The 25970-nt window shown below is 42.5% G+C and overlaps 1 protein-coding gene across 1 annotated transcript in view; it reads left to right on the top strand.

Annotated features, from left to right (window-relative positions):
- bckdhb (branched chain keto acid dehydrogenase E1 subunit beta) overlaps positions 1-25413 on the top strand; it is a 37180-nt gene extending 11767 nt beyond the window's left edge. The window contains exons 9-11 of the mRNA XM_076012742.1: positions 14254-14340; positions 23197-23353; positions 24947-25413. Of these exons, the coding sequence (XP_075868857.1) occupies positions 14254-14340; positions 23197-23337 (228 nt within the window). The 3' untranslated portion in view covers positions 23338-23353; positions 24947-25413. The remainder of the gene's footprint in view (positions 1-14253; positions 14341-23196; positions 23354-24946) is intronic.
- The last annotated feature ends 557 nt before the right edge of the window (positions 25414-25970 follow it).

The following is a 25970-nucleotide window of genomic DNA, read 5'->3' as shown; positions in this document are numbered from 1 at the left end:
TACCCGCTTTCTCATTGACCTTGAATACTGCAAATGCAGCTATTTTCTACTGCCCGATCACCAGAAACTTTCAAAAGTCCATTTTCAGTTTTTTTTTTCCTCCTCCTCTCTCGGTCGGTGAAATATGCAAGCGTGTGAGTGAGCACCCCATTGCTCCTGCTGCCAGGCAGATAACATAACCATCATTTCAAGGCACAAGATAAAATGGCTGCGTGAAGGGTTGTAATTTATAAGGGAGTCAATTGGAACTGATGGCAGAGGCAGCGGTGTTGCGCTGGCGGCCCAGCACAGGAAGAGGCGAGCAGCAGTCACATATTATTTATTTTAAAGAGGTCCCAAAGTGAGTGTTGTATTTTTTTTAAATAGTGTCCCATTAAACAACTGCCCTGAGATTGAGGAGTGCGTTTCAAGTGTGTGTGGCTTCGCAGGCTTAATGACAGGGCAGCCACCTCGAGCTTGTCAACATCATTGCTGCTTGTCACTTCCTCCAACTAAATGTTCAAACCTATTTTAAAAACGTAAAATAAACCAAACCCACTTTAGTGAGTTTGGTTCTCCTAAACATTAGAGTCCCAGTTTACTGGTATAATCACTGTGACACATTGATACACAAATCACTCAATAGTGTCATTTCGACACTTAAAGACTTTTTAATGCCTTTTCGACTCTTTTAATTAAGAACAGGAATACACACGTATCAAGAAACAGTATGAAAGGTCTAAACCTTGGGACCGATAGCTCTGAGGTTGGAATATTGACTCTACAGCTGCGTTTCCATGACAGTGTTTTGCAAAAAAAAAAAAATTATTTCGCAAAATTAAGTCCTTTACATGTTGACAGCCAGTAATTTTTAGTCCTCTTGCAACCGGCTTTGGCGGTTCCCGCTGGCAACACGATGGAATGCACCTCCTTTTTGAGGCCAAAAGTTCCGTCCGTCTTTTTATCCAATGAGTTGAACTGATAGCCCTAACCTGCCTGTGAAGTCCATTCACAAGCACCATCCAAAAAACAAGAGTTTAAAAAAAACAAAAAAAAAACAGAAACAAGCCAATTAGACTAAAACCTGCTCCTTGTGCTTGTTTGTTTAAATCTATGACATAGTTCTATTCAGTCTCTCAGTTCACGAAATACCTCGTAATTGTCTCCTAGCTTATTGTTCTGAGAATTACAGAAAACCAGCGGCTGTCAGCGTGAAATTATTGCTGTTTTTAATGTTGTCGGGTATTTTTTATGGGACATGCGCATGTTGTGCTTACGTGCCATTAACTTGGGTTTTGGCTTTACTGAGGAAGTAGCCGTAACAGTGCGTAAACACTTAACTAACTAAAAGAGTTACGCAACTGGTGTCCAAGTGCGTTTCTCTGGGGAAGCTGGCCTTTTGTGTGGCTTATTAACGGGCGGTCTGATTCCGTGTGTGTGTGCGCACATTGAGATGGGCCACAGACACGCATCCGGCTGCCGGCAGCCAATTAAAATTTCCTGCGAGTGGCGCTGACCTCGCGTGTCTTTGAGCGACGGATGTGTGCAGTGCGTGCATCAGCGTGCTTTGTGGAGATCCGAATTACGTCGAGCTCGTCGTGGTATTTTCTGAAAGCTGGCGCGCGGAAGCAAACGAAGAATGCAGTGCGTTTCAGTGTGAGAGATCATTATAAGAGAACGCACCATCTCTGTGTCTCCCTGAGGGATCCGTTCTGGCAGCCGTCATCTATTCTTAGACTGTAATGTATTAGTGCCTGTCTGTGGCAAAATGATCATTAGAAGGAAATAACTTAGACAATGAGGGGAAAAAATAATTTTGTCTCATTTTTAACTAATTATTATTGTTATCTCGACGGCTGCAACTTGAAGTCTCCAGTAAATGCAGTCGTTGTTCATTATAGGGTTTAGACAAAGGCCATGTTTTTCTATGCCAAAGCCAAGATGAGATGTCTCTCTGTCCTGCTTGGACAGAGGTCAGAAGAGATGTTGTGTGTTGTGTGAGCATCACAAGCTAGAGGAGGACATTAAAATTATGAATTATTAATTAATGATTCATTGTTCCCATCCATATGTGACATGGCCTTGAGGTGGCCACTCAGTCTCAGTCAAGCTCACAGGTTCTCCAGCTCTCAGATAAAGCCAATAGAGAAGCAAAACTGGGTCTCTAATGCTTTTAAAGGCACCAACCAACATAACTTGCTTATCTGGCCTGAGACGGCCATGGTTGACCAGCAGTGCAGATGTCGCCATCAGATTTGGTTTGGGTGACTTGGCCTCACTCCAAGGAGGTCAAGTGCTTACCGTCACAGATTTGTTGTGAAGGGGGGCTGGGTTCCACGGTGGGTGGAGGCAGCAACAGGGAAAGCTCTGTCCCTCCAGGGGTGGCCCTTGGATCTTGGGACGGTGAGAAGCTTGGCGTCAATATAGTGAAGGTTGGATGGGGGCCAGGTGATGGAGTTCCTTGTGTGTGCGCAGGAGGATTTTGCATTGAATACAGGGAGAGGTTACTTCACAAGATGAAGGGAGCCAAGCTGGAAGATACAGAAAGAGCCTCCATAATAAAAAAAAAACCAAACAAAAAAAATAGTTGTTTAATCGCTTGTTTTTCAGTTTCTTAGTTACCCACTGGGCCCAAATCTCCACCTGACATTTTTCTGCTCTTCTCTCACCATCCACGTTTCCCAACTCTCTTTCCCATACTTTTATTTATTTCCCCCGCCGAGAGCTCGACTATCAAGGCTTGTCCTCTCAACATACAGCAGTTATCTTTGTGTCCCTGGCTGCTCCCAGAAAAGTCATACATCTATCCACAATCCACTCACACCCCAGACTTTCACCAAGACCGATGCCAAAATGTTCTTTTGCTTTGCTCCAGTCTTTTTCTGTCCAATTGCACTTGTTCTGTAAGAGAGGTTTTGGATGCCAATTTGTCCATTGCCTCCATCCTTCTATTCCCCCCCAGCTGCACGGACATGGAAATACTTGATGTCAAAGTAACGTGACGACATGTGAAAGATAGTAGCAGAAACAAGCAAGCAAAATGCTGGAGGCTGTTCCCCACAGGGGTCACCACAGCGAAATTGATCTTACATCACTTTTGTGGATTGAATCGTTCTTAAACCTTTTGTGTTGTTGACAGCAGTGAGTAATGCCTATGTTGCAAGCAGTGCACCAACGGACCAAGAACATCTGCACCGCAAAATTAAACGAGGAGAGAGAAAATCAAGCAGCGTGACTCTGAAATAACAAAATCACAGCGGATTTGGTGTTGCACCTACTAATTAAACTTGAAGGGCCTGTCTCAGTCTTATCAGTGTTTACTAAACTATGATGTTTGACTTAATTTTTCCCAGTCAAGCCACTTTAACAATTCATTTCTGCATATTTATCCAGTCATATGAGACCGCCCGCTTCGTTTTTAATCAAAGTGGCCGTCTTTTCTCTCACACTGTGTATAAACTTGCGATCCTCGGTAGATGTCTCTTGGCCCACACTGCACTAACGTCTCCGTTACCACAGCACTGCCTGGATTACAGCCCTCACAGTGATGCAACCGATTTGGCTGAACCTGTTCCACCCTCATACATGTGCAAGAGAAGTCACCTCAGAACTCGCAGTCTATTCACTGCACATTTGAGTGAGAGAAAGGGTTGATACCTCTTTATTGTTTATACTGAAACCTTTTATATTTCAAAGAGCTATAGTTTCGTTTTAGTTGCAAGCTCTTAGCATTGAGAGGTTGAAGTAGTCATATTGGCTGGCTAGATAACTCTTTATTTGATCTCTGAAATCTGTCTCATCCACCTTGTGGGCCTCCGAAAGACAAAAGCCCTCCATTCACTTCACCAGCGTATCCTAACAATAACCTTTTTTTTCTGGGCCATCAATGCAACAAATTCATGTCAACTTTTAACATCAGTCAATTAGGAACTTTGGGACTCGCAATGTAACCGTTTCTGTCAGTTTTACTTGGTCAGTGTCCTAAGTTGTTTAGCTGGGTTGAATTATCTTGTTTTGAGCTTCGCACATCTGAAATGGGATACAGAGTTCAACTTCAAGCAGGCTGGAAATGCGTACGAACGCAGCCCCGTACCACCACAAATCTTGACTCCTGAAGCTGGCTGTGTTATCTCTCGAGATCCTCTTTTTAAGCCTGGGGCACCTGATTCCCATAATTTTCCTTGATCAGTTTTAAACGTGCACTCAGTCCAGAGTACACTTTTCCGTTTTAGATCAGGATATCTCGAATGATCTTGGGGACCACAGAACTCAATTTTATGTCTGGATGTTGATGCTGCATAGTATATTTCTGTTGCAAGAACTGTGCCTTGCATTTGTAAATGCAGAGACAAAGTGTTTGGCAGCGTTTGGATTTTGAAGTGCTGCTCCCCGGTTGGAGGTTGGAGGTCACAGAACTTGGATTTGGGTGTCATTCTGGCGCCATTTCAGCCAAAAACAAGATTGCTGAATTGACAATATTCCTCTTCAGAGGCATTTGTATGTTCATCTAAACTGTTGGACCATTTAGCCATGAAGTATTTTGCATTACAACACGTCTTGGCACATCCTCTCTTGGAAACAATCTGAGCCTGACAGGACCACCTACAACAAACATCTTTTTTTCCCCCAGTTTTTCCTTTAGACCAGTTTTCTTTGCACTCACCACACCTCTCAAAACTCTTTCAAAACCTAGTTTTTAAAATACATGTTATGAACATGTCTACAAAAGCTTAATTGGATTCATAAAGTGTAACTGAACATATTGTGTTCCGTTTTCAAACGGCCATTAGTCTAAATATTGCAAGTAGATTCTGTTCTACAGTTTGTATTTTATACTGGTGAATCGGACCTTCAGATGGCTCAGTACCTCTGGTGGCTGCTTTCCTAGGAATGTACTGCAGTATCTGCTCTGATTCTTGGAAGTGATGCAGGTTACAGCGTCCACATGTTCCAAGTAGCCTGGCGTCTGTTGACTCACGGTACAGATAAGACCACCTTATCTTGGCTCTGTGTATCCCCTCACTCTCACTTAATGGTTTTAAAACCGCAGTGTGTGCCCTGAGCCAAAGACGGCAGGTAAATACTGTGTGTGTGTGTGTGTGTGTGTGTGTGTGTGTGTGTGTGTGTGTGTGTGTGTGTGTGTGTGTGTGTGTGTGTGTGGAAGGAGACGAGAGTCGAGCTTATTTGTTTTGTCAAGTTTGAGGCTCAGCCAGTGTTTCCCACTCTGGTTGTTTCTGTCTTAATGGTAGTGGTTGGTGCCATACTTTAATACTGCCAAGGTGAAAATTGAGAATGCTTTGGCGATTTAGTTCATTTCAAAATATTTTTTGTTGGTGTGAAAAGTAATCGGACATGTAATAAAACTGCATATACATCCCGCAGATTTTTCATAAACTCAGTGAAGCTGTTTTTTTTTTTTGGGGGGGGGGGGGGGAACAATAATGAAGTAACAAATGTTTTTTTTTACTTTTATTCTTTTGGATATTTTCCTCTAGATTTCGCAATCAACTTTGTATAATTTGAAATAGTTACAAGTTCAAGTGCACCACGAGTTGTCATTTGTGTCTTTTTTCAGATTTCTTCTCGAATAAAAATATTGTTTAAACTAATGAGAATTGTTGCATCAGGGTGTAAAACTGTACGTCCAGATGGTATCACAGGTTATCGCTCACCGCCAGTTTATTTTTTCAGTCTGCAATAAAACCTTCCAGTTCATTCATTTAAGCCTGTTCTTTTCTATCTGTAACTACCAAGAAAAACATGATTTTAAGGCTTTCAATCAGTCATTTTTTTAAATTATTTTTGCTGGTACAGTGTAGCTTTTTAGATTGTGAGGGGGAGAAAGTGCAGCTCTTTAATTTGGAAGAGAGTAAAGTTGTGACGGAGCGCTTACTCCAAACCACTCCAAACATTGACATGAAAATCACATGCAAATTATACATTTTCTTTTCTCTTTTCTAAAGTTGATCGCTCGTCACTCGACAATGGAATGTTATATTTTTTTCAGCCTCAAGGGGGCGCTTCTTGCGTGACCTGCTTGTGCCTATCCCCAAGGGTTGGGTCAGGAAGGGCATCCATATTAAAAAAAAATACACATACCCTTAAATGCTCCTTTGACAAAATGTACTACATTAGGGCAGAATACTAAAACACAAAACAAAATGTAAGTCAGCGTGTGTGCCTTGTTGCTTTGTGTGATCATGGAGCCTGACGGGAGAAGTCATTTCAGGTTGTGGTCCTGCCGTTGCTCTTGTGACACTTGGCCTTATGGCAAAGCTGCTTCAACTGGATCTGTGTGCTAATTGCTAACAGTTGTCCGCACAACTGTTAGCAATTAGCACACAGACAGATTCAGCCCAATGCCTCTATTTCCCTTTCTGTGGTCCAGCAGAGTCCAGTATCTGTTCACTGCCCCACCAAACACAAGTGATCACTGCTAGAAATTGTTTGCACAATTTCAATGTCAACTCTGCTTCTGCTTTGTCATACCAGACAATGCTTTTGGAGAATTTGTGTGTGTGTGTGTGTGTGTGTGTGTGTGTGTGTGTGTGTGTGTGTGTGTGTGTGTGTGTGTGTGTGTGTGTGTGTGTGTGTGTGTGTGTGTGTGTGCCTGTTGTGGAGTGCTTTAATATTACCAGAGTTTTGAGCAATGGAAGCAGCTCCTCTTTCTTGCTAGTGTTTTTTTTCACTCATGAAAGGAACGGCAGGATGCTTGAAAACCACATGCGCATCAGCCCAAACGCGCAGCTGTCTCTGTATTACATTGATGAATGCTGAAGTTTGTGGTTCACCCTAAAGCTTGTGGTGGGAAAAAGTGATCTTCACCCCAGCGCCTCATCATCCCCACTTGACTATCTGCTACTGACTTCTTTTCCGTTCTCTCTCCTGGCTCTAGCCTGTCATCACATTCCACAGCCAGGCACCGGAGATTTCTCAAATTCCTGACCAAATTCCCATTTTGACACAATGAAAGTTCATAATGGCTCACAAGTTTTGTCAAGTGGAATATATTGGTATTTCTGCCCCAGTTCCTCTCTTGGCTGTTTTAGAGAAGCAGATTGGATCATAATCAGCACTCATCAGCAAGGGTACTGCTGGCTAAAAGCATGTTCACCTCTCAGTGATAATGATGAATATGACGCAGTGACAATTTTCTTATTAATCGAGCTCTCCTAAAAGCACAAGGCATTTTTTATATGGATCACAGGTTCCCCCCCACCCCCCTCCTCCTTTTTTTTCCCCCTATTTTTGGACTGTTCCTTAGTATTTCTGCAGGACTTGCGCCAGTGAGTGCTGGCAAGAACTGTGGACAGGTTGAAGCCACTGAGGTCAGCTCAGTTCAGAGGTAGATAGCATGACCAACTTAAAGTATAAGTGCAAAGAGACGTCTGTCATGAAGCAATTCTCCACGTCATTGCCAGACCAGGCAACATTAATCAAAACAGCAGGAATGATACATACGCAATAGAAATTGAAATAAAAAAGAAATACAAAAGGAATGGAAATAGGTCTGCAGCATTTAGCCAGCTTTATGTACAAGTCAGAGGAATAAATGATGCATGTAATGTTGGGTACAAGAGCAACGACTCTTGAAAAATGACTTTTATATGTAGTGGTTGGAGTAGTTTTTTTTTGTACTGCATCCTCAACCAACCATAATTTAAAATGACTGTCCCTCAGACGCTTTTGACACATGAGTGAATCTCCACTCACTCTGAATATTATGTACATCCTAACCATAATGTGAGAGTCAAGAGCAACTCCTCTTTGGAGATCAAGCTGTATGGTGCGTAGACACATCGGCAACCTTTCTCCTTGCGCATCTGCCGAGTTGGCTTCTTGCTGTTGTTCCGTCCTCACATGTTTCATCACAACCGCTTTCACGTGACTTTTGTTTTAGTCTGAGATGAGTAAGTGGCATACTGGATGGAAATAGAAAGGGAACTTTGAGGGGGATGGAAGGGGTCTCATGACTAATAATGGGATCATAGAGACGTAACTCAATGCAAAGTAAAGGAAGAGTTTTATTTATTTATTTATTTATTTATTTTGTTTGAATAATGACCTTTGAACACCTGCTCACCAGAGTGGTTTTTCTAGACTCATTTGTGCATTTAAGATGCTTTACAATTGCAATGTTAGAGGCCTTTTAATTACAAGGGATTTCGCTGTGTTTACGTCGGCCTTCTCAGTTAAATTCTGCATTACAAGCACACGTGAGATTAAACCATTATTCACCATTGTGCAGCACTTTTATAAAGTAAAGTAAAAGGTTGACGTGGCTCCTGCGTGCAACAGTTTGGCCGATGTTCACAACTAACGGCCATGAAGTTAAAACAGAGTTAAAACGGTGTTTTTATTTTTTTTTCTGTTTGCACGCTGATGTACAGTCAGAGGCTCAGTGTGTGGCTGGGCACAAACGTACTGTGTGTGTGTGTGTGTGCGTGTGTGCGTGTGTGCGTGTGTGTGTGTGTGTGTGTGTGTGTGTGTGTGTGTGTGTGCGTGTGCGTGCGTGTGTGTGTGTGTGTGTCAGGAAGCAATTGAGATGAATTGTTTTTAATGGGTCTTTATGGGACGTTTGGAGTTATTTCTGTCTGAGGTCTCCTGGCATGCCGGCGTTCTGGAGAGGATGGCTTGGCCGTCTGCCCGGCCCAGCGGCTTTTCTACACCTTCTCTTCTCTCTCTCCTTTATTCCCGTGCACCCTTACTCTCCCTCTCCCTCTCTCTCCCCTTTCTCCCTGCACCTCACTGGTTCTCACTCTCCCGCTCGCCGTGTCGTGAGAGCGAGCGGACCGAGTGTTTATCTTTCCTCTCCGCTCACACCTCCTCTGGGCGCTGTGACTCGACTGGTTCGCAGAGCGCTCACCCACTTTTCCACTGATCCCGTAATTCCACTCTGGCGACCAGCTGCGGTTCCTCTCGCCTCCCGTTCGTCGCCGAGATAGCGTGGTTTGCGCGCAAGTTCCGACCCTGCGCCGGCCTTCGTGATTACAGGGTCGTCGTGACCCGTAGTGTGGATGACTCCTCGGCGGCAGCGACGAGCTAAACTTTCTCTTCCTGTTGTGTTTTGATGGAAGACTTGAGGGAAGAGGAGGGACGGCGGAGAGTCACTTACAGTGCACCGTATATATGTTTTTGTGCCTACAGTGCGGGGACAGCCCGTTTAGTTTTCATATTGAACGCTATTTTTGACTCGTTCTTGGCCAATTTGGTGGCAATAAAGTTCACGTTTGAGCGGGTGTTGGCAAGACCGAGTGGAAAGCACATCATGTGATCCCACACCAGTCTCACCACAGCCGGGTTCAGTTCCAAAGTCATGGCTGTTATTCACTTCTCATTCCCTTGGGCTGTACGCTGTTGTAAATAATTCACAAGATATACAAATCTGATCTCTTTTTCCATTTACGGAGTTTGGGAAACTTAAAATCTTTCATTGTGCAAAGGATTAAAACAACTAATTGACACCATACCTTCTGTCACAGCCAGAATATAAACGGCAATAAAGGGAAAAAATATATTTTTCTCTGTACAGGGTGTGTACTTATAAATATATACACATGCTTATGCGGCTGTGTTGTGTGCATGCACATGTCTTTTTGAGACAACCTAACACTTACGGGTTCAGGAATTAGAGATCTGACCTGAGCCTCTGAGGTCATGTCAGGTCATTGTCCGTTAGCTGGTCTGTGGTGACACCGCGCACACACTTTGGCACGCTGGCTCCGTTGAAGACGGAGTAAAAGGAGCAAAGTGAGAAGTGGAAGTTGGGGCGCCACGAAGCAAAAGACCTGTTGGGAGAACAGCCAAGGACGGTGGAAAAGCAGGAGGAGAAGCACAACTGCTCTGCTCATTAGGTTTTGGGTGTGTATGGGAATGGGAATGGCAGTCAACATGACATTTGCCTTGTAGCCAGCAGAGCCACTCTGGCATCTGATGACAGCCCTGCAACACAATAACTTGTAAAGCCAGTATTGTCCAGTGCTGTCGCCCAGTCTGACCACCACAACCGGCACCAAAACAAGAGTCCTCATTTTACATGGATTGGGGAGAAGGATATGAGCAATAACTGGCAACAAAGGAGATACTGACTGAGTTACTAGCGGGCAGAGTCAGACCCAATTCAGTGTTTGCGCTTGCCAGCGATTTCAGCTGACAGTAGATGTTGTCGGCCCTCGACGGAAGAAATTGCTGTGCTAAGTTGCACCTTTAGGTTTATTTATTCAGCAACTTTATCTGTGCTGACCTACCGCGGCAGACTGTCTCCCTGGTGATGCCAGATTAGCCAAGCTGGCATTTAGATCAAGTATGGCTCCGGCTGTGTGTCCCTGTGAAGTCATGTAATTATTGTCTGAGAAGATATTACTAAAGGGAAATTTATTATAGATTACTACACGGTACAGGATTATTTTTAATGTGATACTTTTTCTGAAAATGCTCAGCAGTAAATCAAACTCATCTTTTGAACTTCAATTGTGCAAAACTAATGTAAAATAAATAAAATGTATTAGTGCAGCATAACAGCATAAAAATAAAAATAGTGTAAAAGCACAACATTAAGGATCTCAGAAGAAAAAATACCAACTGTTCCAAACAACTTAAATTACTTAATTGAAATGGCTAAGGTTTTGATGTGTTCTACCATTTATCAGAACCCTTCCCCTTCTCTCTCCTTTTATTCTGACAATTCATGCATCCACTCTCTAGTGTTTGCATCTAGTTGACCTGTGACTAAGCAGTGGACCACTTGGTTCCTTTTTATGTGAGAAACGTGTAAGTATTCCACCCTCTCTCAGTGCCAGAGTTGTTTCTGGTAAAGCGCTTGCATTCTTAGTTTCAGACGCAATTAGAATCTTTTGTTCACATTGTTTGCTTGGCTTCTATGTCGGGTAGTATTACTATAATAAACAATTTTTACTAGGAACAGCGTTTTGCATTTATACTTGTGAGAGTTAGTTTTGCTTTGATCCGTGCTTATTTAAACCTGGAACCTAGTACATACCAAAGAGCACCCATCTTGTGGAAAAGTTCAAATCCAATTATTTTATGGGCAGGTCATAAATCAAAAGTCTTCGTCATTATCTTTCAATCGTGATCTGCCCATCAAAGAAAGCCATTTTAACTATTTCATAAGATGAGTGACTTGGGTTTGCACCATGTTCTGAACTTGAGTAAGCCCTTAACCAAAGAGCAGTTGTTCATGTTCAAGGAAGAAATGCAACTCAACAGCTTTTTCGGCTCATTTAAATATGTTGATGTAAGATAAGAAATAGGTTAGCTTGGGCATCAGGATTGGAAATTTAGAAGAAACCTAGATGGATGAATTTTAGGTAATATGTAGACTGAAGTGTAGGACACATCTGTGCAGTTATACCTTCATATTTCTAATATTGTTTCCAACGTCCAGAAAACAGTACAACATAGCACCCAGGTTCCATATAGTTACTAGTTTTAACTAGTTTCATCCTGGAAACTTGACTCACCATATTTTCATGTAGCGATTTATTTTGGCAAGGAGAGGACATTACAACGCCTACGAGCGCACATTCTGTGGGGGTCATGATCACACCCTATGTTCAAACTGTCCTTGTCTTCTTTTAGGACATATCATTTCTGCACTTGGATGAATCAAACTGGTCATCTCTCACAGTTATACTGTTGTGGATGTTCTTCCTGTGGCTCCACCGCTGTCTCAAAAGTAATGAGTTTGGTCAGGTTTTTAGTTTTTTGTTTTTTTTCTTAAAACCAATATAAACTTACATGAAAGGTGCCTGTCATGGGCGAATAAGCCAAATGAAGGACTCTTGAGAAACAAACCGAACCACAGAATAAGAGTGACTGCTTATGTCTTCTGAAATCCAATCCAACGACCGGAAGAAACTTGGATCAAGTCTATAGCCAAAATTACTATGTAGAAGTTGGACTACAGCTACAGTCTCCTGTCAGATATCTATTTTTTTGTATGTCTGTTTGTGTGTTGTTGAAACTCAGATTGTAGGGGAAATAAATCGTAAGGATGACCAAGATAAATAAATATTGATTAAGTCAATTACTGTCTTTACCCTTTTTTTCCTCCTTAATTTGTTCAATGTCACATTGTCTTTTTCCTCCCCAAAAATAACTAATACGCATGCCAACACGTGGTACCAATGGTACCATTCCAACTCCCGTAGACATTACGACATTTCACCATTTCAAACGAAATTGTCACATTTCACTCTGGCACTCAGCTCCACTGCTGGAGTAGCATTCTGATGTATTTTATGCCAGCTCGCTGAACTTTGGCCAGCTGCAGTCACTTGTTTTTGGCTGCAGGATTGCATCTGAAGTCCATTAACTGGGTCATGGGTTTTACGATGCCCCCAGAGTCTTAGATCCTGTCCTTCATTATTACAACACTGCTTGGCTCCAGTGGCAAATCCATTTATATAAATCACTCTCAAGGCATACCAAGTTTTTTTTATTGTTTTTTTTTTTTTTGGTTATGTGTCCCTATTCAGAATGTAGTTGGTCTTACAATGTGATTAGTTAACTAAGACACTGATAAATTTGGCATTAGGACAGCAGGCAGCACCACAAATGTCTGAGCCATGAATCAAACCCAAACTTCACAGGAACATATTGCATGCAGACGTCGCCCCTTTCTAACCACTTGCTTAATTATTTCTCTCTGTGACAATTGCTTTATTTGCCTTTCACCATTGGTCATACATTTCACGTTCATCAAGTCAGTAGGACTGTTTTTTTGTCCATTCACTAACTTTTAAGGTCTGTATGTGGGAGGTTTATCCTTTCTGTAGTCATAAATACGAGATGGTCTTTTCACTGCGACCACTGGATGTTTTCAGTCTAGCCCACAGGTAGTCGTTTTGAAGTCGCGTCTGGTCTCTTAAGTCTTCAGCGGTTCAGTCTTATTCTTTTGCTTCTGTGTGTCATCCACCATCCTGGCACAACGTGGATCCAAACAATGTGTTTGGGATCATGACAACATCATAGCGGAATGTAACTCAGTTCATTGAGACTGAGAACCCAAACCTGCAGTTTGACCATGTTACAGTCCAGTCCAGTTAATGTACATTGGTAGGCTTCAAGTACTGACGTGTGATTGTAAAGCCAGTTTCCACATTGGTTCCACCACTAAACTCATAACCTCAGTCACGTAAACACTTGTCCATTTAACATCAGCATTTAACTCCATTATCCCCCTGATTCCATGTTATGTTTTTCTTTCATGTCAGACCTAATTTACGGAGTCATGGTCACATCTGATGATCATTTGCTGTGGGTTATTTAGTTGTGGGCCAGTTTTTTGTGATTTCAGGGAAGAGTAACAGATAATTGCCCCTGTGTTTAAATAAAAGTTTAGTGTCACACTATAGATGCAGTTAACCTGTGATGTGATCCTAAATTGAGCGTTTCAAGTTTTCAAATGGTAACCTATTGCCAAAAGAGAGGAAAAAAAAGCCCTGATACGTAGAAACGGAATAAAGGACAAAAGTTTGTTCGCCTTTCAGACATAGCTACGGTCTGGACGACTGGCAAGGGGACGAGATGATAATATACTATTGGTTTCATGCTTTGGTAGATAGCGGGTGGAGCAGTGGCATCCTTTCTCTGTAATGGCAGGTTAGAGAAAACCCAAATGCAAATGCTAAGAAGTGCACGGCTTCAAGTGTCCATGATTGTCCTGTTGGCTCTGCACCAGTCTAAATCAACTCCCAGCTCACACTGTCTGCTTTCTCATTCACTCTCCCACTCTCCCACTCTCACACACACACGCACGTGCACACACGCTTGCGCAGAAAAATGCTCGGATACTCACAAAAAGACAAAGGACCCAAATCATAAAGATATCCAATGGAAGTTAGGTGAATCATCAAAGTGGTGGTAGTTTTTAAAATAGGATTTTTGCTTGTGCTATGCCCTGCAGAGTTTATCCAGAGACAAGTCAAATGAAATTTAATTCCATGGAATTGGCCATTTTAGTGGAAAAGGCACAGAAGCGTATTGTCGAACAGTTGACAAGTTATCAAAATATCCCCGAAAGACTTGCAATATTGGTGAGTCCTTGCAAGAAATCAAAATTTAACTGGTCAAAGGGTCCCACCAGAACATACAAAATTCAACTGTAGTTTTGTACTTTGCAAACAACACCTTCCAACTGCTGCTTCCCCTGTTGTAATGTTTGTAAACATTGTTTTTGTTTTCAAGGATGCCATGCCAACTTTGAATCTTCTGTAATTGTGTTTTTCTTTCTTCTTCTTCTCCTTTCTTCAGTCGGTAGCAAAAACGGGCCGCTTGCTCATCAGTCACGAGGCACCAGTGACCGGAGGCTTTGCAGCAGAAATCAGCTCCACAGTACAGGTGGGTGTCTTTCATGTTCAACATGTTGCTTTTGATGGGCTTTTATGGTATACTGTAACAACCACAAGTAGGAAATGCTCTTACTTGGGCTAATTGTGTCTAAGATAAAAATGAAAAATAAAACAATAATAATGATGACAATCATAACATAGAAAGTCTTAGAAAATGGGAAGAGATGCAAAGAAAAACACCAAACCAACAACAAAGATTTTTCTTGGATAGTTTGTCCGTTGGTTTGATTTTGCCTTTCTCTTTTCCATTTCTGTTCACTGTGATCTGACTTGTCAGATTTTACATTATTTTGTTAAGCCAATTTGGAACGAGTAGAGCTTTGTGATATTATTTCTGAACTGCTTTTTAAATATGCCAAGATATATCCCTGCACCATCACCACCAGTAGCCTGAAACATTAGTACGAGGCCAACTGGATGCATGCTTTTATTATGTGTGCAACATTATAACCCAGAACTGGGCAAAGTACGGCCCGCGGGCCACATCCGGCCCGCTGCGTGTCTCTGTCCGGCCCGCGTGAGGCCGATCACCCCCCCTCGCGTCAACAAAACTATGCCGGGACGTTAGCGAGATTTCAACCAGCAACCCTCTGCCGTCAACAAAAGCTTCCCCTGTCCCCATCAACGAAATTATGCTGGGACGTTAGCGAGATTTCAACCCCCCGGTCCGTCGACAAAACTACCGTGGCCCACCGACACGATTCAGGTCTGTCAAGTGGCCCTTTGCAAAAAATAATTGCCCACCCCTGTTCTAACCCAACCTTCCAAATGTCACAGCAGAAATGGTGACTCATTGTCCGTCATTGCGAATTGTCATCTCCATTTCCTGTTCTTAGTGGCTCTTAATGATGCTCCATGTTCCCCTTCTGCTGTGGCCCGTCTACTTCAGGGATGGTTCAACATGTTGTGCATTCAGAGTGGGCCTCTTACAATAAATAATACATTATTATTTTCTCTTTTTGGACCATTCCCTGTAACTCTAGGTTGTGTGTGAAAATCCCTCTTGATACCTTCAAATTGAGGTTTCTGAAATACTCAAGTAGCCTGTCTGACACCCTCAGTGTCAACCGTGCCAAGTTCAGAGTCTGATAAAACACCTTTTCTCTCCATTGCGATGCTTCGGTTGACCAGGTCGTCTTCACCCTGTCTACATGACTAAATGTGTTGAGTTGCTGCCAGTGTTTAATAAGGTAGTAGTCTGTGCAGTAAAACAGTCCCACCAGGAAAAGCAGCAGCTGAGTTTAATGCTGAGTTTGAGAAACCTGTATGAACTGTAAATGAATTGCAGGTTTACGTTTGTTTGAATAATCTTACTCATATGTAATTATTAATAACATAACCTCCCTGCGTTAAAGCTCACCAGAAGCTACTTTGTCCCCAAGTATTTGTTGACTTTGATTCATTAGCATTGACAAAGAACAGCTTTTCTACAAAGACAACGACGACTATTAACACTGTGATGTTTGTTCTAATCTAGCACTCATTTCCCTACATCAAAAACCTCACCACACCAACTCCAACATTTATACATGCTGCAAAAATTGGAGCAGAGACTGGAAGGGGTGGGGCATCCAGGGAGCATGACGGAGTTGCAGGCATGGATGGGTGACAAAGGGGTTAGTCAGTTGGACTGACGCAGACTGAGGCTGCTTTGTCTGAATTTTAGCCAAAGGTTTGAAAAAGTACATGGCAAAAAAAATAATATTCAAAACAAGTAATTTTCACCAGATGTGGTAAGTTCCTCAAATTTGGAAAGGAGAATAACAGTCCAAAGATGTTTCATTTAGCCCACATTATTGAAGTGACTCGCAGGCAGCGTGCCGAACAGCAAAAGTGTTGGAGGTGGAGGACGGTTTAAGAAACTCAGAAGGTGAACTTCTCAACACAGCCACACACACCGTCACATATGAAGACCACGTAGTTCTGGATGGATATGTTGACCTCCTACGTTGAAAAGTTTCCACTAAAAGGATATGTTACTCACTAAACACCCATCCATCCATTATTAATCACTCATTATTACTTATGGTCATCAATCATTGTCATCTGTTCCACAGACTCAGCAACCATTTTAGATCAAAGAAAATATTTTTTTTTTGCCTGCGGTGCAGTTTCACCTAGAATTTCCACTTCCCTCACGCTGTGCGCCCACACTCGTGGAATGGTTGTGCCAGAATATTTACCATGAAAAACAACAGTCACTTTCTACCTTTGCAACTGTCATGTTGAAGGGTTACTGAATGGACTTGTCATCGAGATGCGGCGTCGCAGTTGCAACGTCACACACAACACGATTCATATACACGCACAAAACTTTTCACTGTTACTGGGCCTTCAAGTGGAAATTTGTCAGCGACATCCAAATTTTGGAACTGGCCTGACTTGTCTGATCACACCGCAACGTCTTTTTCCAGACAGTTAGTCACTTTTCATAAGGATAAATTTTAGTTTTAAATTTTAGGGAAACAGCATCATTTGAAACAAATGGTAACTGGACTGCACTTTATATAGCGCTTTCCAGCACCTTCACGGTACCTCAAAGCGCTTTACAGTGGCCTCTCATTCACCCATTCACTCACACACTCATACACCAGTGGATGGCTGCTGCCATGCAAGGCGCTGCCAGGCCTATTGAGAGCAATTTAGGGTTCAGTGTCTTGCCCAAGGACACTTCAAACATGTGGACAGTTGGAGTTGGGATTTGAACCGGCAACGCTTCCAATCAATTTGCGGCTCGCTCTACCAAATCAGGGCTATTGTGCAAAACGTTTTCTCGAAACGAGTTTGCAAAATTAACCCGGACGTAGCGAACATTCAGTTCCCATCAGCTGGGTGGTTTGCATCTTCTCGAACGTTTCCGTCACGAGGTAGGAAACAGCCCATTAACCCTGTCTGGATGGGTGAGTAGAACTTATCTTCAGCCTCATTCACCAAATGCAGTTAATGTGGAGTTCAATTGTTACACCCAGGCTTCAACCTAACCTTCAGGTCGGCTGGTCCTAACAGAAAGTGTAGAATTCAAATAGTTTGCCTTCATAAAAGTCAACTGCACACGCTGATGAATAATTACTATATTGATTTTCACTTTTTGTTTTTAAGTTGAAGTGTTGGCAGTGGGCTTATCCTGCATTGTTTGGATTCCTTTTGTGAGTCGGCTGTCTTGACGAAGTGAACCCACCACTTTCTAAACCCAACTCCTAAAATGTCAAAGATAATTACATGACACCCTGTGATTCACCTGAAATAGTTTCCTCATTACTGTGTATGAACTCCAGCCGAAGCCATAAAACCGATTGATCGTCTCCTCATTTGCTGTTTGCCTGATGTTGCACCCCCTCATTGACGGAGAGGACTTTAATGGCCAGTGAGTCATTCCTCTTATTTCCATGTTTTCACATAGTGCACGGTTGTTGGTGCGCTCTCTGATTGCATGGATTTGCAGTTTTCATGCGGCCTTGGGTTAGGGCAAGTTTGGACACAGTCACTGGAAAGAAAATCGTAGAACTTGTTCATAATCATGTTTTTATAAAATGTGGCACAATCTTTTAAACCGTCTATAATTTTATTTATAGGTGTTCCGTCTTTTAGAGGAAACTGATACGGTTCTTTTGGTTTCCTCGCAAATTGAGGGTTAGACGGTCTACAGTAGCCTGTAATAGACAAGAAGCTCTTCAAGTAATATATTTGCTTTTATGTTATTTGGCTGGAAAAAGTCATAAGTACGCTAAAGTTAAGCTGTCTCTTGGCCAGCATAGCAAAGGTTGAATACGGTCAACTCCCTGGAAAGCAGATTGGCCGCTTGAATGTTTTGAGAAGAATTTATCTTTATTGTTTTTACCTTTAACCTAAATTTACATTTCATTTGAAGTCTTGTGTCCCTTCAAATTAAATTACCTAATAATACAAGTTGTATCCACAGCATCCAATTGGTTGATACCCCAGACGAGTACATTTTAAGTAGACAAGTAATAGTCACAACCTCAGGGACTCCCAGGAAAGCTGCTGTGGTGAAGGTGGCTCAGAGTTCAATGTTATACATTTCTGGGTTAAAAAATAATGTAGAATGAAAAAAATGATTAACAGAGATGACATATCTAAGTTATAGCTTTTGTTGAAATATTATCTATTAGTTTTATTTTGGCCAGTATAATAAAAAATGATTTTTGTAATATAAATAGAAAGAAGGTCAGACTAGGTCAGAATAAAATGCACAGGTTTTTCTTACATGCATGAGTTGCAGACTGTCTGATTCCTGCATTCATTTTCATATTTTTCACGTACATCTATGACGCATACATACTGGAAGCACTCTCTTATTTCTGGAACACAGTTGATCTTTTTATTATGTCAGGGTTTTTCATAAACGCTTATGTGGGATTGATTTTCTCTTTATTATTAAAAGCACAGTGAGTTTGTCGTTGGTTGGCGAGTTTCCTTTGTCGAGCCTTGGCCTCGCTTCTCACAATTGAATAATGTGTCATTGTCTGGCCCCTTTCTGAGTGTTTGGCTGATGAGTGGCTAGGATAGAGTAAGGCGGAGTGTGGCTAAACAATGCTTCCATGGACCTCAGGGATGCACAGAGAGGAATGGTGAATCGCCCTTTGCAGCCATTTCTCCAAAACATCCCGAGTTTTGGGGATCCTTTGCTTTCAGAGAAGTTCAGTTCGATTTTTTCTTTTTTTTTTTAATTCAGTGAGAAAATACTTTGTAGTATTGCTCATGTTTGTTTTTGTCTTTCAAGCGAGCACAAACTTACAAAATGTCTCAACGCACAGCCAGCTGGTTGAGGCCCTGTGACTCAGACCCTTGTTTTTCATTATTTCAGTTATTTACACCAACCTTAAATCAAGTAAATCATTGTGTTGTTATGTTTGGGACATGGAGGAGAGGCTTTTTACTGGAGCTCACGTCTGAACCGTTTCCGTCCATGAATGTTCCTCAATCTGATTCAGTAGTAGGCTTTTTATTCATGTTTGTCTGAGTGGGAAGAATAGCACTAAGGTTTGAAGCACCTTGCCCATCTTTAAAAAGCCTCTTGTCCTGTAAACTCACTTTTGCAGGACAGTGTTTATACAAAATGTAAATTTCAAATGATACATGTACGAGGACAAAGGGTCAGGTAACGTCCTCCATTAGCCAGGACTGCCCAACTGCAGGCTGTTCCACGTTCTATTTTCCCTAAAATATCATTTAGAAAAGTCTTTGCTTTGGTGATTTGATGAAAATTTTGTGTTCGAGCGCCGCTCAGCTTTTGCTGTAATCACAATCTCGGTGGAATTTATTCTTCCTTTCACGGCACAACAGGTCTATATAAATAAGCCACGTCAAAGAATGTTTCCCATCATGTGCACACACAGACATGAAGGCATATTTTTGACTCCTGTTTCGCTGCAGGGTGCAGAAGAGCCTCTATGCGTGTTTCACCTATTGATGCCCTCCCCAAAAAACAAACACAGATTTCACTGAAACCCATTGAATTCGTTCAGTGGTGGTTGTTGCAGGCAGTCACTCAACTTTCCTCACACATCAAGTGCACTTTTTCTTGTTGAGATTACATTTCTTCTGTGCTGTGTGACTAGTTATGGTAAGAAACAGAATAGATAGAATTGAATAACGGTGATTAGTTTGATGTATTAGCCATTCTGCCTGTCAGGCCCTGTCAGGCCCTTTTGCTTCATGCCCCGTCCACGTATATCAGTAATCTCTGCATTGAGATGCCCCATATATTTTTTTTCCTGGCAGTACAAAGAGTTGCATTTTTATTTAAAAGAAAAAAATAATCGTATTTAAACAATCCTTTTGTCGATTTCAGTTTGCAGTTCGGCTGTCAATCAATCCACAGGGCTTCTCCACTTGTTGAATTATCGCAGGGAAGGGACAGTCTGCACACACATTTACCAGCCAGCAGACTTCTAGAAGGACTTCTAGGCGCGAACGTCTTAGCCAAACAAAAGGGATGACTAACAGAGGAGAAATACCCTGTGGAGGTGATGATGATGATGATGATGATGATGAACTTTTTACCACATAGAACATATTTGGGTTTAATCCTGACAGTCATGAATAAGAAGTCACGCAATGCATCAGTGCGTCAGCGTTGTCGGATGGCACAGGGGATTCCATACTTTCATTTATGTGTGTCAGCCTGCCACAAATGCCTCAAGGTATTTCGTTTGCTTGTTTTTTTTTAATTCTTGGTGCTACCCCACATTTTCCCAGGGTTTGATCTGTCAAAATGTGCTGCTTTCCTCATGCATATCAGAGGGGAAATGTGTTAATTAGTTAGTATGTATGTATTTGTTATTTTTATTTGTGGTTTTATTGATTTAACTCATTAAAAAGACAAGGTTTTCACAACCATTTTTTTTCTCAAATACTTTACTCTCTTTTTTTTCTTTTTTTTTTGCATTTGATTGAACATGCTTCACTTGCTTTGCCCCCAGGCCATGGACATTTGTCAGCACATGACTCCAGCCTGCTTAAGAAAAAAGAGACAAGGCCATGTTAAGCATTTCACTGCAGCACCACCGGTGCTTGTTTTCGGGATCTGCCAGAGCCTGTTTGAGAGAATGCATCATCAGGTTATCTCAAGTGCACATGTAATGAGACAACAGGGCGGGTCCGTCTCTGTTTGCAGTACATTTATCAGTGGAAATCACGTGTAATTAAATAGAAAATGAAATGGCCGTGCACATCCAGGAATAGAGAGCAGTGGGGCAGGCAGGTGCTGTGTGGATGCATTTGTCTGAAGAAGAGCGCTGCTCCCATGGATGTGTCATGAGAAGCATGTAAAAGGGAGCCACAGTGTGCAGATTTTCCCTCATAATTTTAATCACAGTTAATTGGCCAGGAGAGGCCGACTGCCGCAGCCAAGGTACATTCAGCCAGCGCCAGGCAGACGGCGCAAGGAATTACATAGCACCCAGCCGCTCGTGTGAGGCCCTCCCAGGTCTTTAAGTCTCTCTTTGTCAGAACAGTGGAACTCGCGACTGCTGTCGTTTATTGACCTTTTCGAAAGCAAACATCCGTGACGGACAGAGGCCGCCGCAAAGTGTGGACGGGCCTCGGGCGGTGACGTCACTGCGCCGCACAACAGAAGCGCAGCTCTCTCTCTCTCTCTCACGCGCGCACTAGCTGAGCGCTGCCATCCTGTGTTTAGCAATCGTCCTAATTGTCGACGGGAAATTCTCATCACAGCCACTGAGTAAATCCTGCGGACAGGACGTTAAGCAAGACTGGAAAAGAGAAATGTCCCCTGTTCTCACTAAGAGGCGTTTGCTGACTTGACAGCCAAACAGCGCAGGCTGCTGTTCAATTCGTAAGACACTCGATGTTTGTTTGGGGTGTTTGTTTTTTTTTTGTTTTTTTTTCCCAGCGGTTTTTAAAAAAAATGTAAACCTGGTGGTCTTGGGAACATTTGATAGAAAGTATTTAGGTTTGGTTTTAGGCTCTTGCATAAAGTGACCCTTTTTTTTTTTCTTTCTCTCTCTTACTCTCATAAACACCAAACGCATTGACACACACCGCTCACACAAATTTGCCACTCGCAGCTCGGCGCGGTCTCGCCCCGTCTTGCCAGGTCGCGTCGCGTCAGCTTGTTTAAAAAAAAAAAAAAAAAAAAAAAATCAACACACACGAGCGCGAAGAGCAGCAAAGCCCCTGCGGCTGTTTACACCTTTGCAAGCTGCGAAAACACTAAATACTCGCGCACAAAAGAACGCCCCGGTGAAAAAATGTGCGACTGTTGATGTTGCGGATAAACCGTGTCAAAAGGCCGTTTATAATCCCCGCCGGAGAGAGGGAGAGCGATGCCACCTGTCCACCGCTGACACGCAGCGACGGCGCGGAGAGATTTTCCCCAGCGTGCTTTTGTTTTGGGTGCTCCGTGTTTGTCGGAGAGTACGTTCTAGGCCGTGCCCCCCCCGCACCCCGCACACCGCACACCGGCGAGCGCGTCCGCGTGCCTCGCAGGAGTTTGTCCCGCTTGGAGCGTTTTGCCCTACTTTCTCCACGGGAAGAGGACAAAAGCTAATAAGCAGCAAGAGGCGTGACTTGGTTTGACCCCAGACTGCCCGAGCATGTTCGCTCTAAAGAAGAAGAAGAAAGAAAAAAAAAAAAAAAAAAATGAACCCACCGTTTTCATTTTTTAAAGTCCCAGTTCAGTTTGTCGGACGCCTGAGGTGGCAGCTGATGGCGACCGTCACCGTCGTCGTTCTCCCACTTTGCTCATACGATGTCTTTTCGTCTCACATTGCATGTTTACACAAAACTGGAGTTTTTATTTTATTTTTTCTTTTCTTTTATTTTATGTTTTTATTTTTTTTCCGTCGGTTAAAATTTTAAGGATGCATTCACTCGTGATGAATGAAGAAGAATGACACTCCCGCTGATTGCGTTGCGCCTGGCTGGGTCTGAGCGGAGCCTGGCATTTCTCTAGCCTTTGGTAGCCTGCCCAGCAAACCTCTCACAGGAGCCTTGTGACAACACTTTGGTCGGCTGCCCGGTATCAGGCATGCCGGGCACACTGTCAGTGTGGCACGCCGCACGTTGCAATTCTCTCCATTACAAGTCAATCAATCACAAACGTCATTTTCAAACAGGATTTTTTTTAATTTTTTTGTTTTTTGTAGAAAGTTACAAGAAAAACATTTCTTTTGGAACAAAGATGTTACGCATTGTGAATAAAAGGAAAGTTCGGGACGAAAAAGAACGCGACTCACGGCTGTCTAATGGCTCAAATTAATTGGAACTCTTTTAGGCTGACGCCCTCTTTTACAGTTAAAAGGGGAACGGATGAGTCGGGCAAAGTTCTTTATCTGATCTACCTTTTTCCTCTACTTTGCAGGAGGAGTGTTTCCTCAACTTGGAGGCGCCCATCGCGAGGGTCTGCGGTTACGACACCCCATTCCCTCACATCTTCGAGGCTTTTTACATCCCGGACAAGTGGAAGTGCTTCGACGCCATCAAAAGGATGATCAACTACTAGAAAACCTCCTCCTCAGGTAGGTCTCGAGATCTGACGACCGTCTTCTGAGGTTCATTTCAAACAGCTGGCGAATATGAAGGCGTGTCAGTGATCGCCTTGTAATCTGTTCTTCGCACCAGCAGTGCGATTTAAATCAACGGGTAATTTTTAAGGAAACCTGCGCGCTTTGTATTAGGGCCAGTGTCAGGCGGACTTCCGTAACCAAATCACATCTATTGTACTGCAAGCACACAAACGCCTGCGTCTTTGCAGACGAACCGGCAACGTTATGGCACGGTAGCTTTATGCAACACACGGCAGTAGTTGACGCTAGTTTTGCAGTCATAAGTCTAAAGCATTAGCTCCCACATTAGCTTCATCGCCACCAATACAATATGTCGCTGATGAAGCCGTTGCTGTCATGGATTCAGTTGTGAGTGACGATGTGGTTTTGGTTGCGTTTGTGGAAAAACAACATGATTTTTCGGTAAGATCTCAGAAAGAAGTGTTTTTTTGGACTCGAGTTGTATTTAATTTCACTAGTGATCACGTTTATTTGTTTATTTTTTACGTACAATTTTACACATGTCACAGAGCGAGAGTGCGATTGTGCCCCCCCCCCCCAGTTGGTTTGGACAGGGCTCTGGTCTCGGCCACTCGGTGGCGAGACTTGCTGAGAAGGCCTTTGTCAATACACACTGTACATGAAAGAATACAGTGGTGAATGAGCGGTAATCGGACACTTCCAGTATTGGTCAAAATTTTCGGTTTCAAAGATTTATTGTTCCTCATGGTTGTTTTTCAAATTCTCTTGTTGTGGCCAATGGGTGTGCAACCACAGCCAGACCATTCTCAGCAGAAAAGAAGAGGCAGAGGGAAAAAAAGGACTCTGAAGTGCCTTGGTTGCTGAAAGTTTTAAAAAAGTTTTTCTTGTTTTTCTCCTTTTTTTTTTTCTTACATACTTGGCAGCCAATCTGCACTCTCAGGCTTTGACTAACCAGGCTGTTACAACTTTATGAAAGTAAAAGAATTTAGTAGCTTCTTATTTAAAAAAAAAAATACAAAATAAAAAAAAAAATCAGTGTTTGATTTTTTTTTTTTTTTTTTTGTCAGTTTGTTTTTGAGTTCAACACACACATGTGCTAAACCATTGTCTTCCCCATGTGGCAAAAATAACTGGTCACAGCGCAGCTTCTTTGCAAGTGAAAAGCCCTGAGCAGTATTTCTGCTCTGGTTGATTCCCCACCACCCCCCTAAATTCCAGTTTTTGAAATACCTTTTGAAGTTGCACTTGATTTACCCGCCGGAAGATGCGGCTCCTGAGATCTCCCCTCTGATTACGCACCAGGCATCCGGCTCCAAAGAAAACAGGGAGGTCGGCTCTGGGTTTTTTTTACGTGTCATTCTTTCGCGCACCAGACAGAGCTCTGTCAGTGTCATCCTGAGTTACTGCCGGTGAATCTCTGTCCTTGAATAATGAATTGGAAGGAGCCACTCTGATAGCATCTGAAAGGGGCGTCCAGCACACCAGGACGACTCTGTCCAGCACTCTTCTGTTTTTTTTTCTTTCTTTCTTTCTTCAGCTGTCCTCAGTCCCTGTCAACTTATTGAACCTTTTGTCCTCTTCCAGAGCCAACTGCATCTGGCCCTGAACTCAGCACGTGCTCCTTCTGCTCACCATTCATCCAAGTCAAGAAAGGCCTGCCTGGAAGAGACAGTTATTGATCAGCCAATGAGGACCCAATATCCCCAAGTCCCCACTTCTCCTCCAGTCCTCTAGACTGTTACTGTACCTGTGGATGTTTCTGTTGTGTTCAAGTGGGAAATTACTTTATGCAAATATCAAACACATATTTTATCATTAAAAAAAAAAAAGAAGTTCACACGGTAGAATCTTTATACTCCAAGTAAGAGCTACAAACTAGAGTTTTTAATGGTTGGATTTTTTTTTTTTGAGTGTCTCCTTTATGGTGCTGTTACATTGGTTTGAATGTCACCCACACTATAGTCTCCATTTAGTATGACATGAATTGGCAAAGATTGTACTGAAGTTGTGGACCTTCTGTTTATAGAGAAAATAAACTAATCATGGTTGGACATTTGTTTTCAGGGAGTTATTTTGTTATTGCTTTCATAACATCTTTTTTTTTTTTTTGGCAGTGTTGCGGATCTCGAGCAGGGATCCTGCCACAAAGTATTTCAAAGCTTGTTTTTCTGAATTTAACATTGGCATTTGATTTATTTACCAATCAAAAGTCTATTTATTAATCAAAGTCTCCACTGAGTGGAGACTTTTCCCCTTTCAGTCTTTCCACATTTTTGTTTTCTTGTTAAACTTCTTGTCCTAACTTTGCCCTCTAAAAACTTTGGATTGGCTGGAAACTTTGGACGAAAACATTTTTCTTAAATCATCGGTAAATATAATAATAATAATTTTAAGTCTAAACCGGGACATAGCTGCCTTGCCTATCAACAGCTTGTGTGAGGGAAAAACTGTGCAATTAGACTGTGCCTGCAAATCCTGCAAAGACCTTTTATTTCTTTCTTTCCCGTTGGGGAAAAAACTTTATTTTTATTTTTTATGCTTCCCAGCATCTTAATGTAGGACGGACTGTTGAGCAAATGGTTTTCTCAGAGAAAATACGTGCTCCGTA

This window comes from Nelusetta ayraudi, unplaced genomic scaffold (assembly GCF_046127955.1).
Source record: "Nelusetta ayraudi isolate G7.1 ecotype Tasmania unplaced genomic scaffold, CSIRO-AGI_Nayr_v1 ptg000136l, whole genome shotgun sequence".
NCBI classification, from domain to species: Eukaryota; Metazoa; Chordata; class Actinopteri; order Tetraodontiformes; family Monacanthidae; genus Nelusetta; species Nelusetta ayraudi.
The sequence above is the reverse complement of the archived record's forward strand: the minus strand, read 5'-3'. Positions and strand labels throughout refer to the sequence as shown.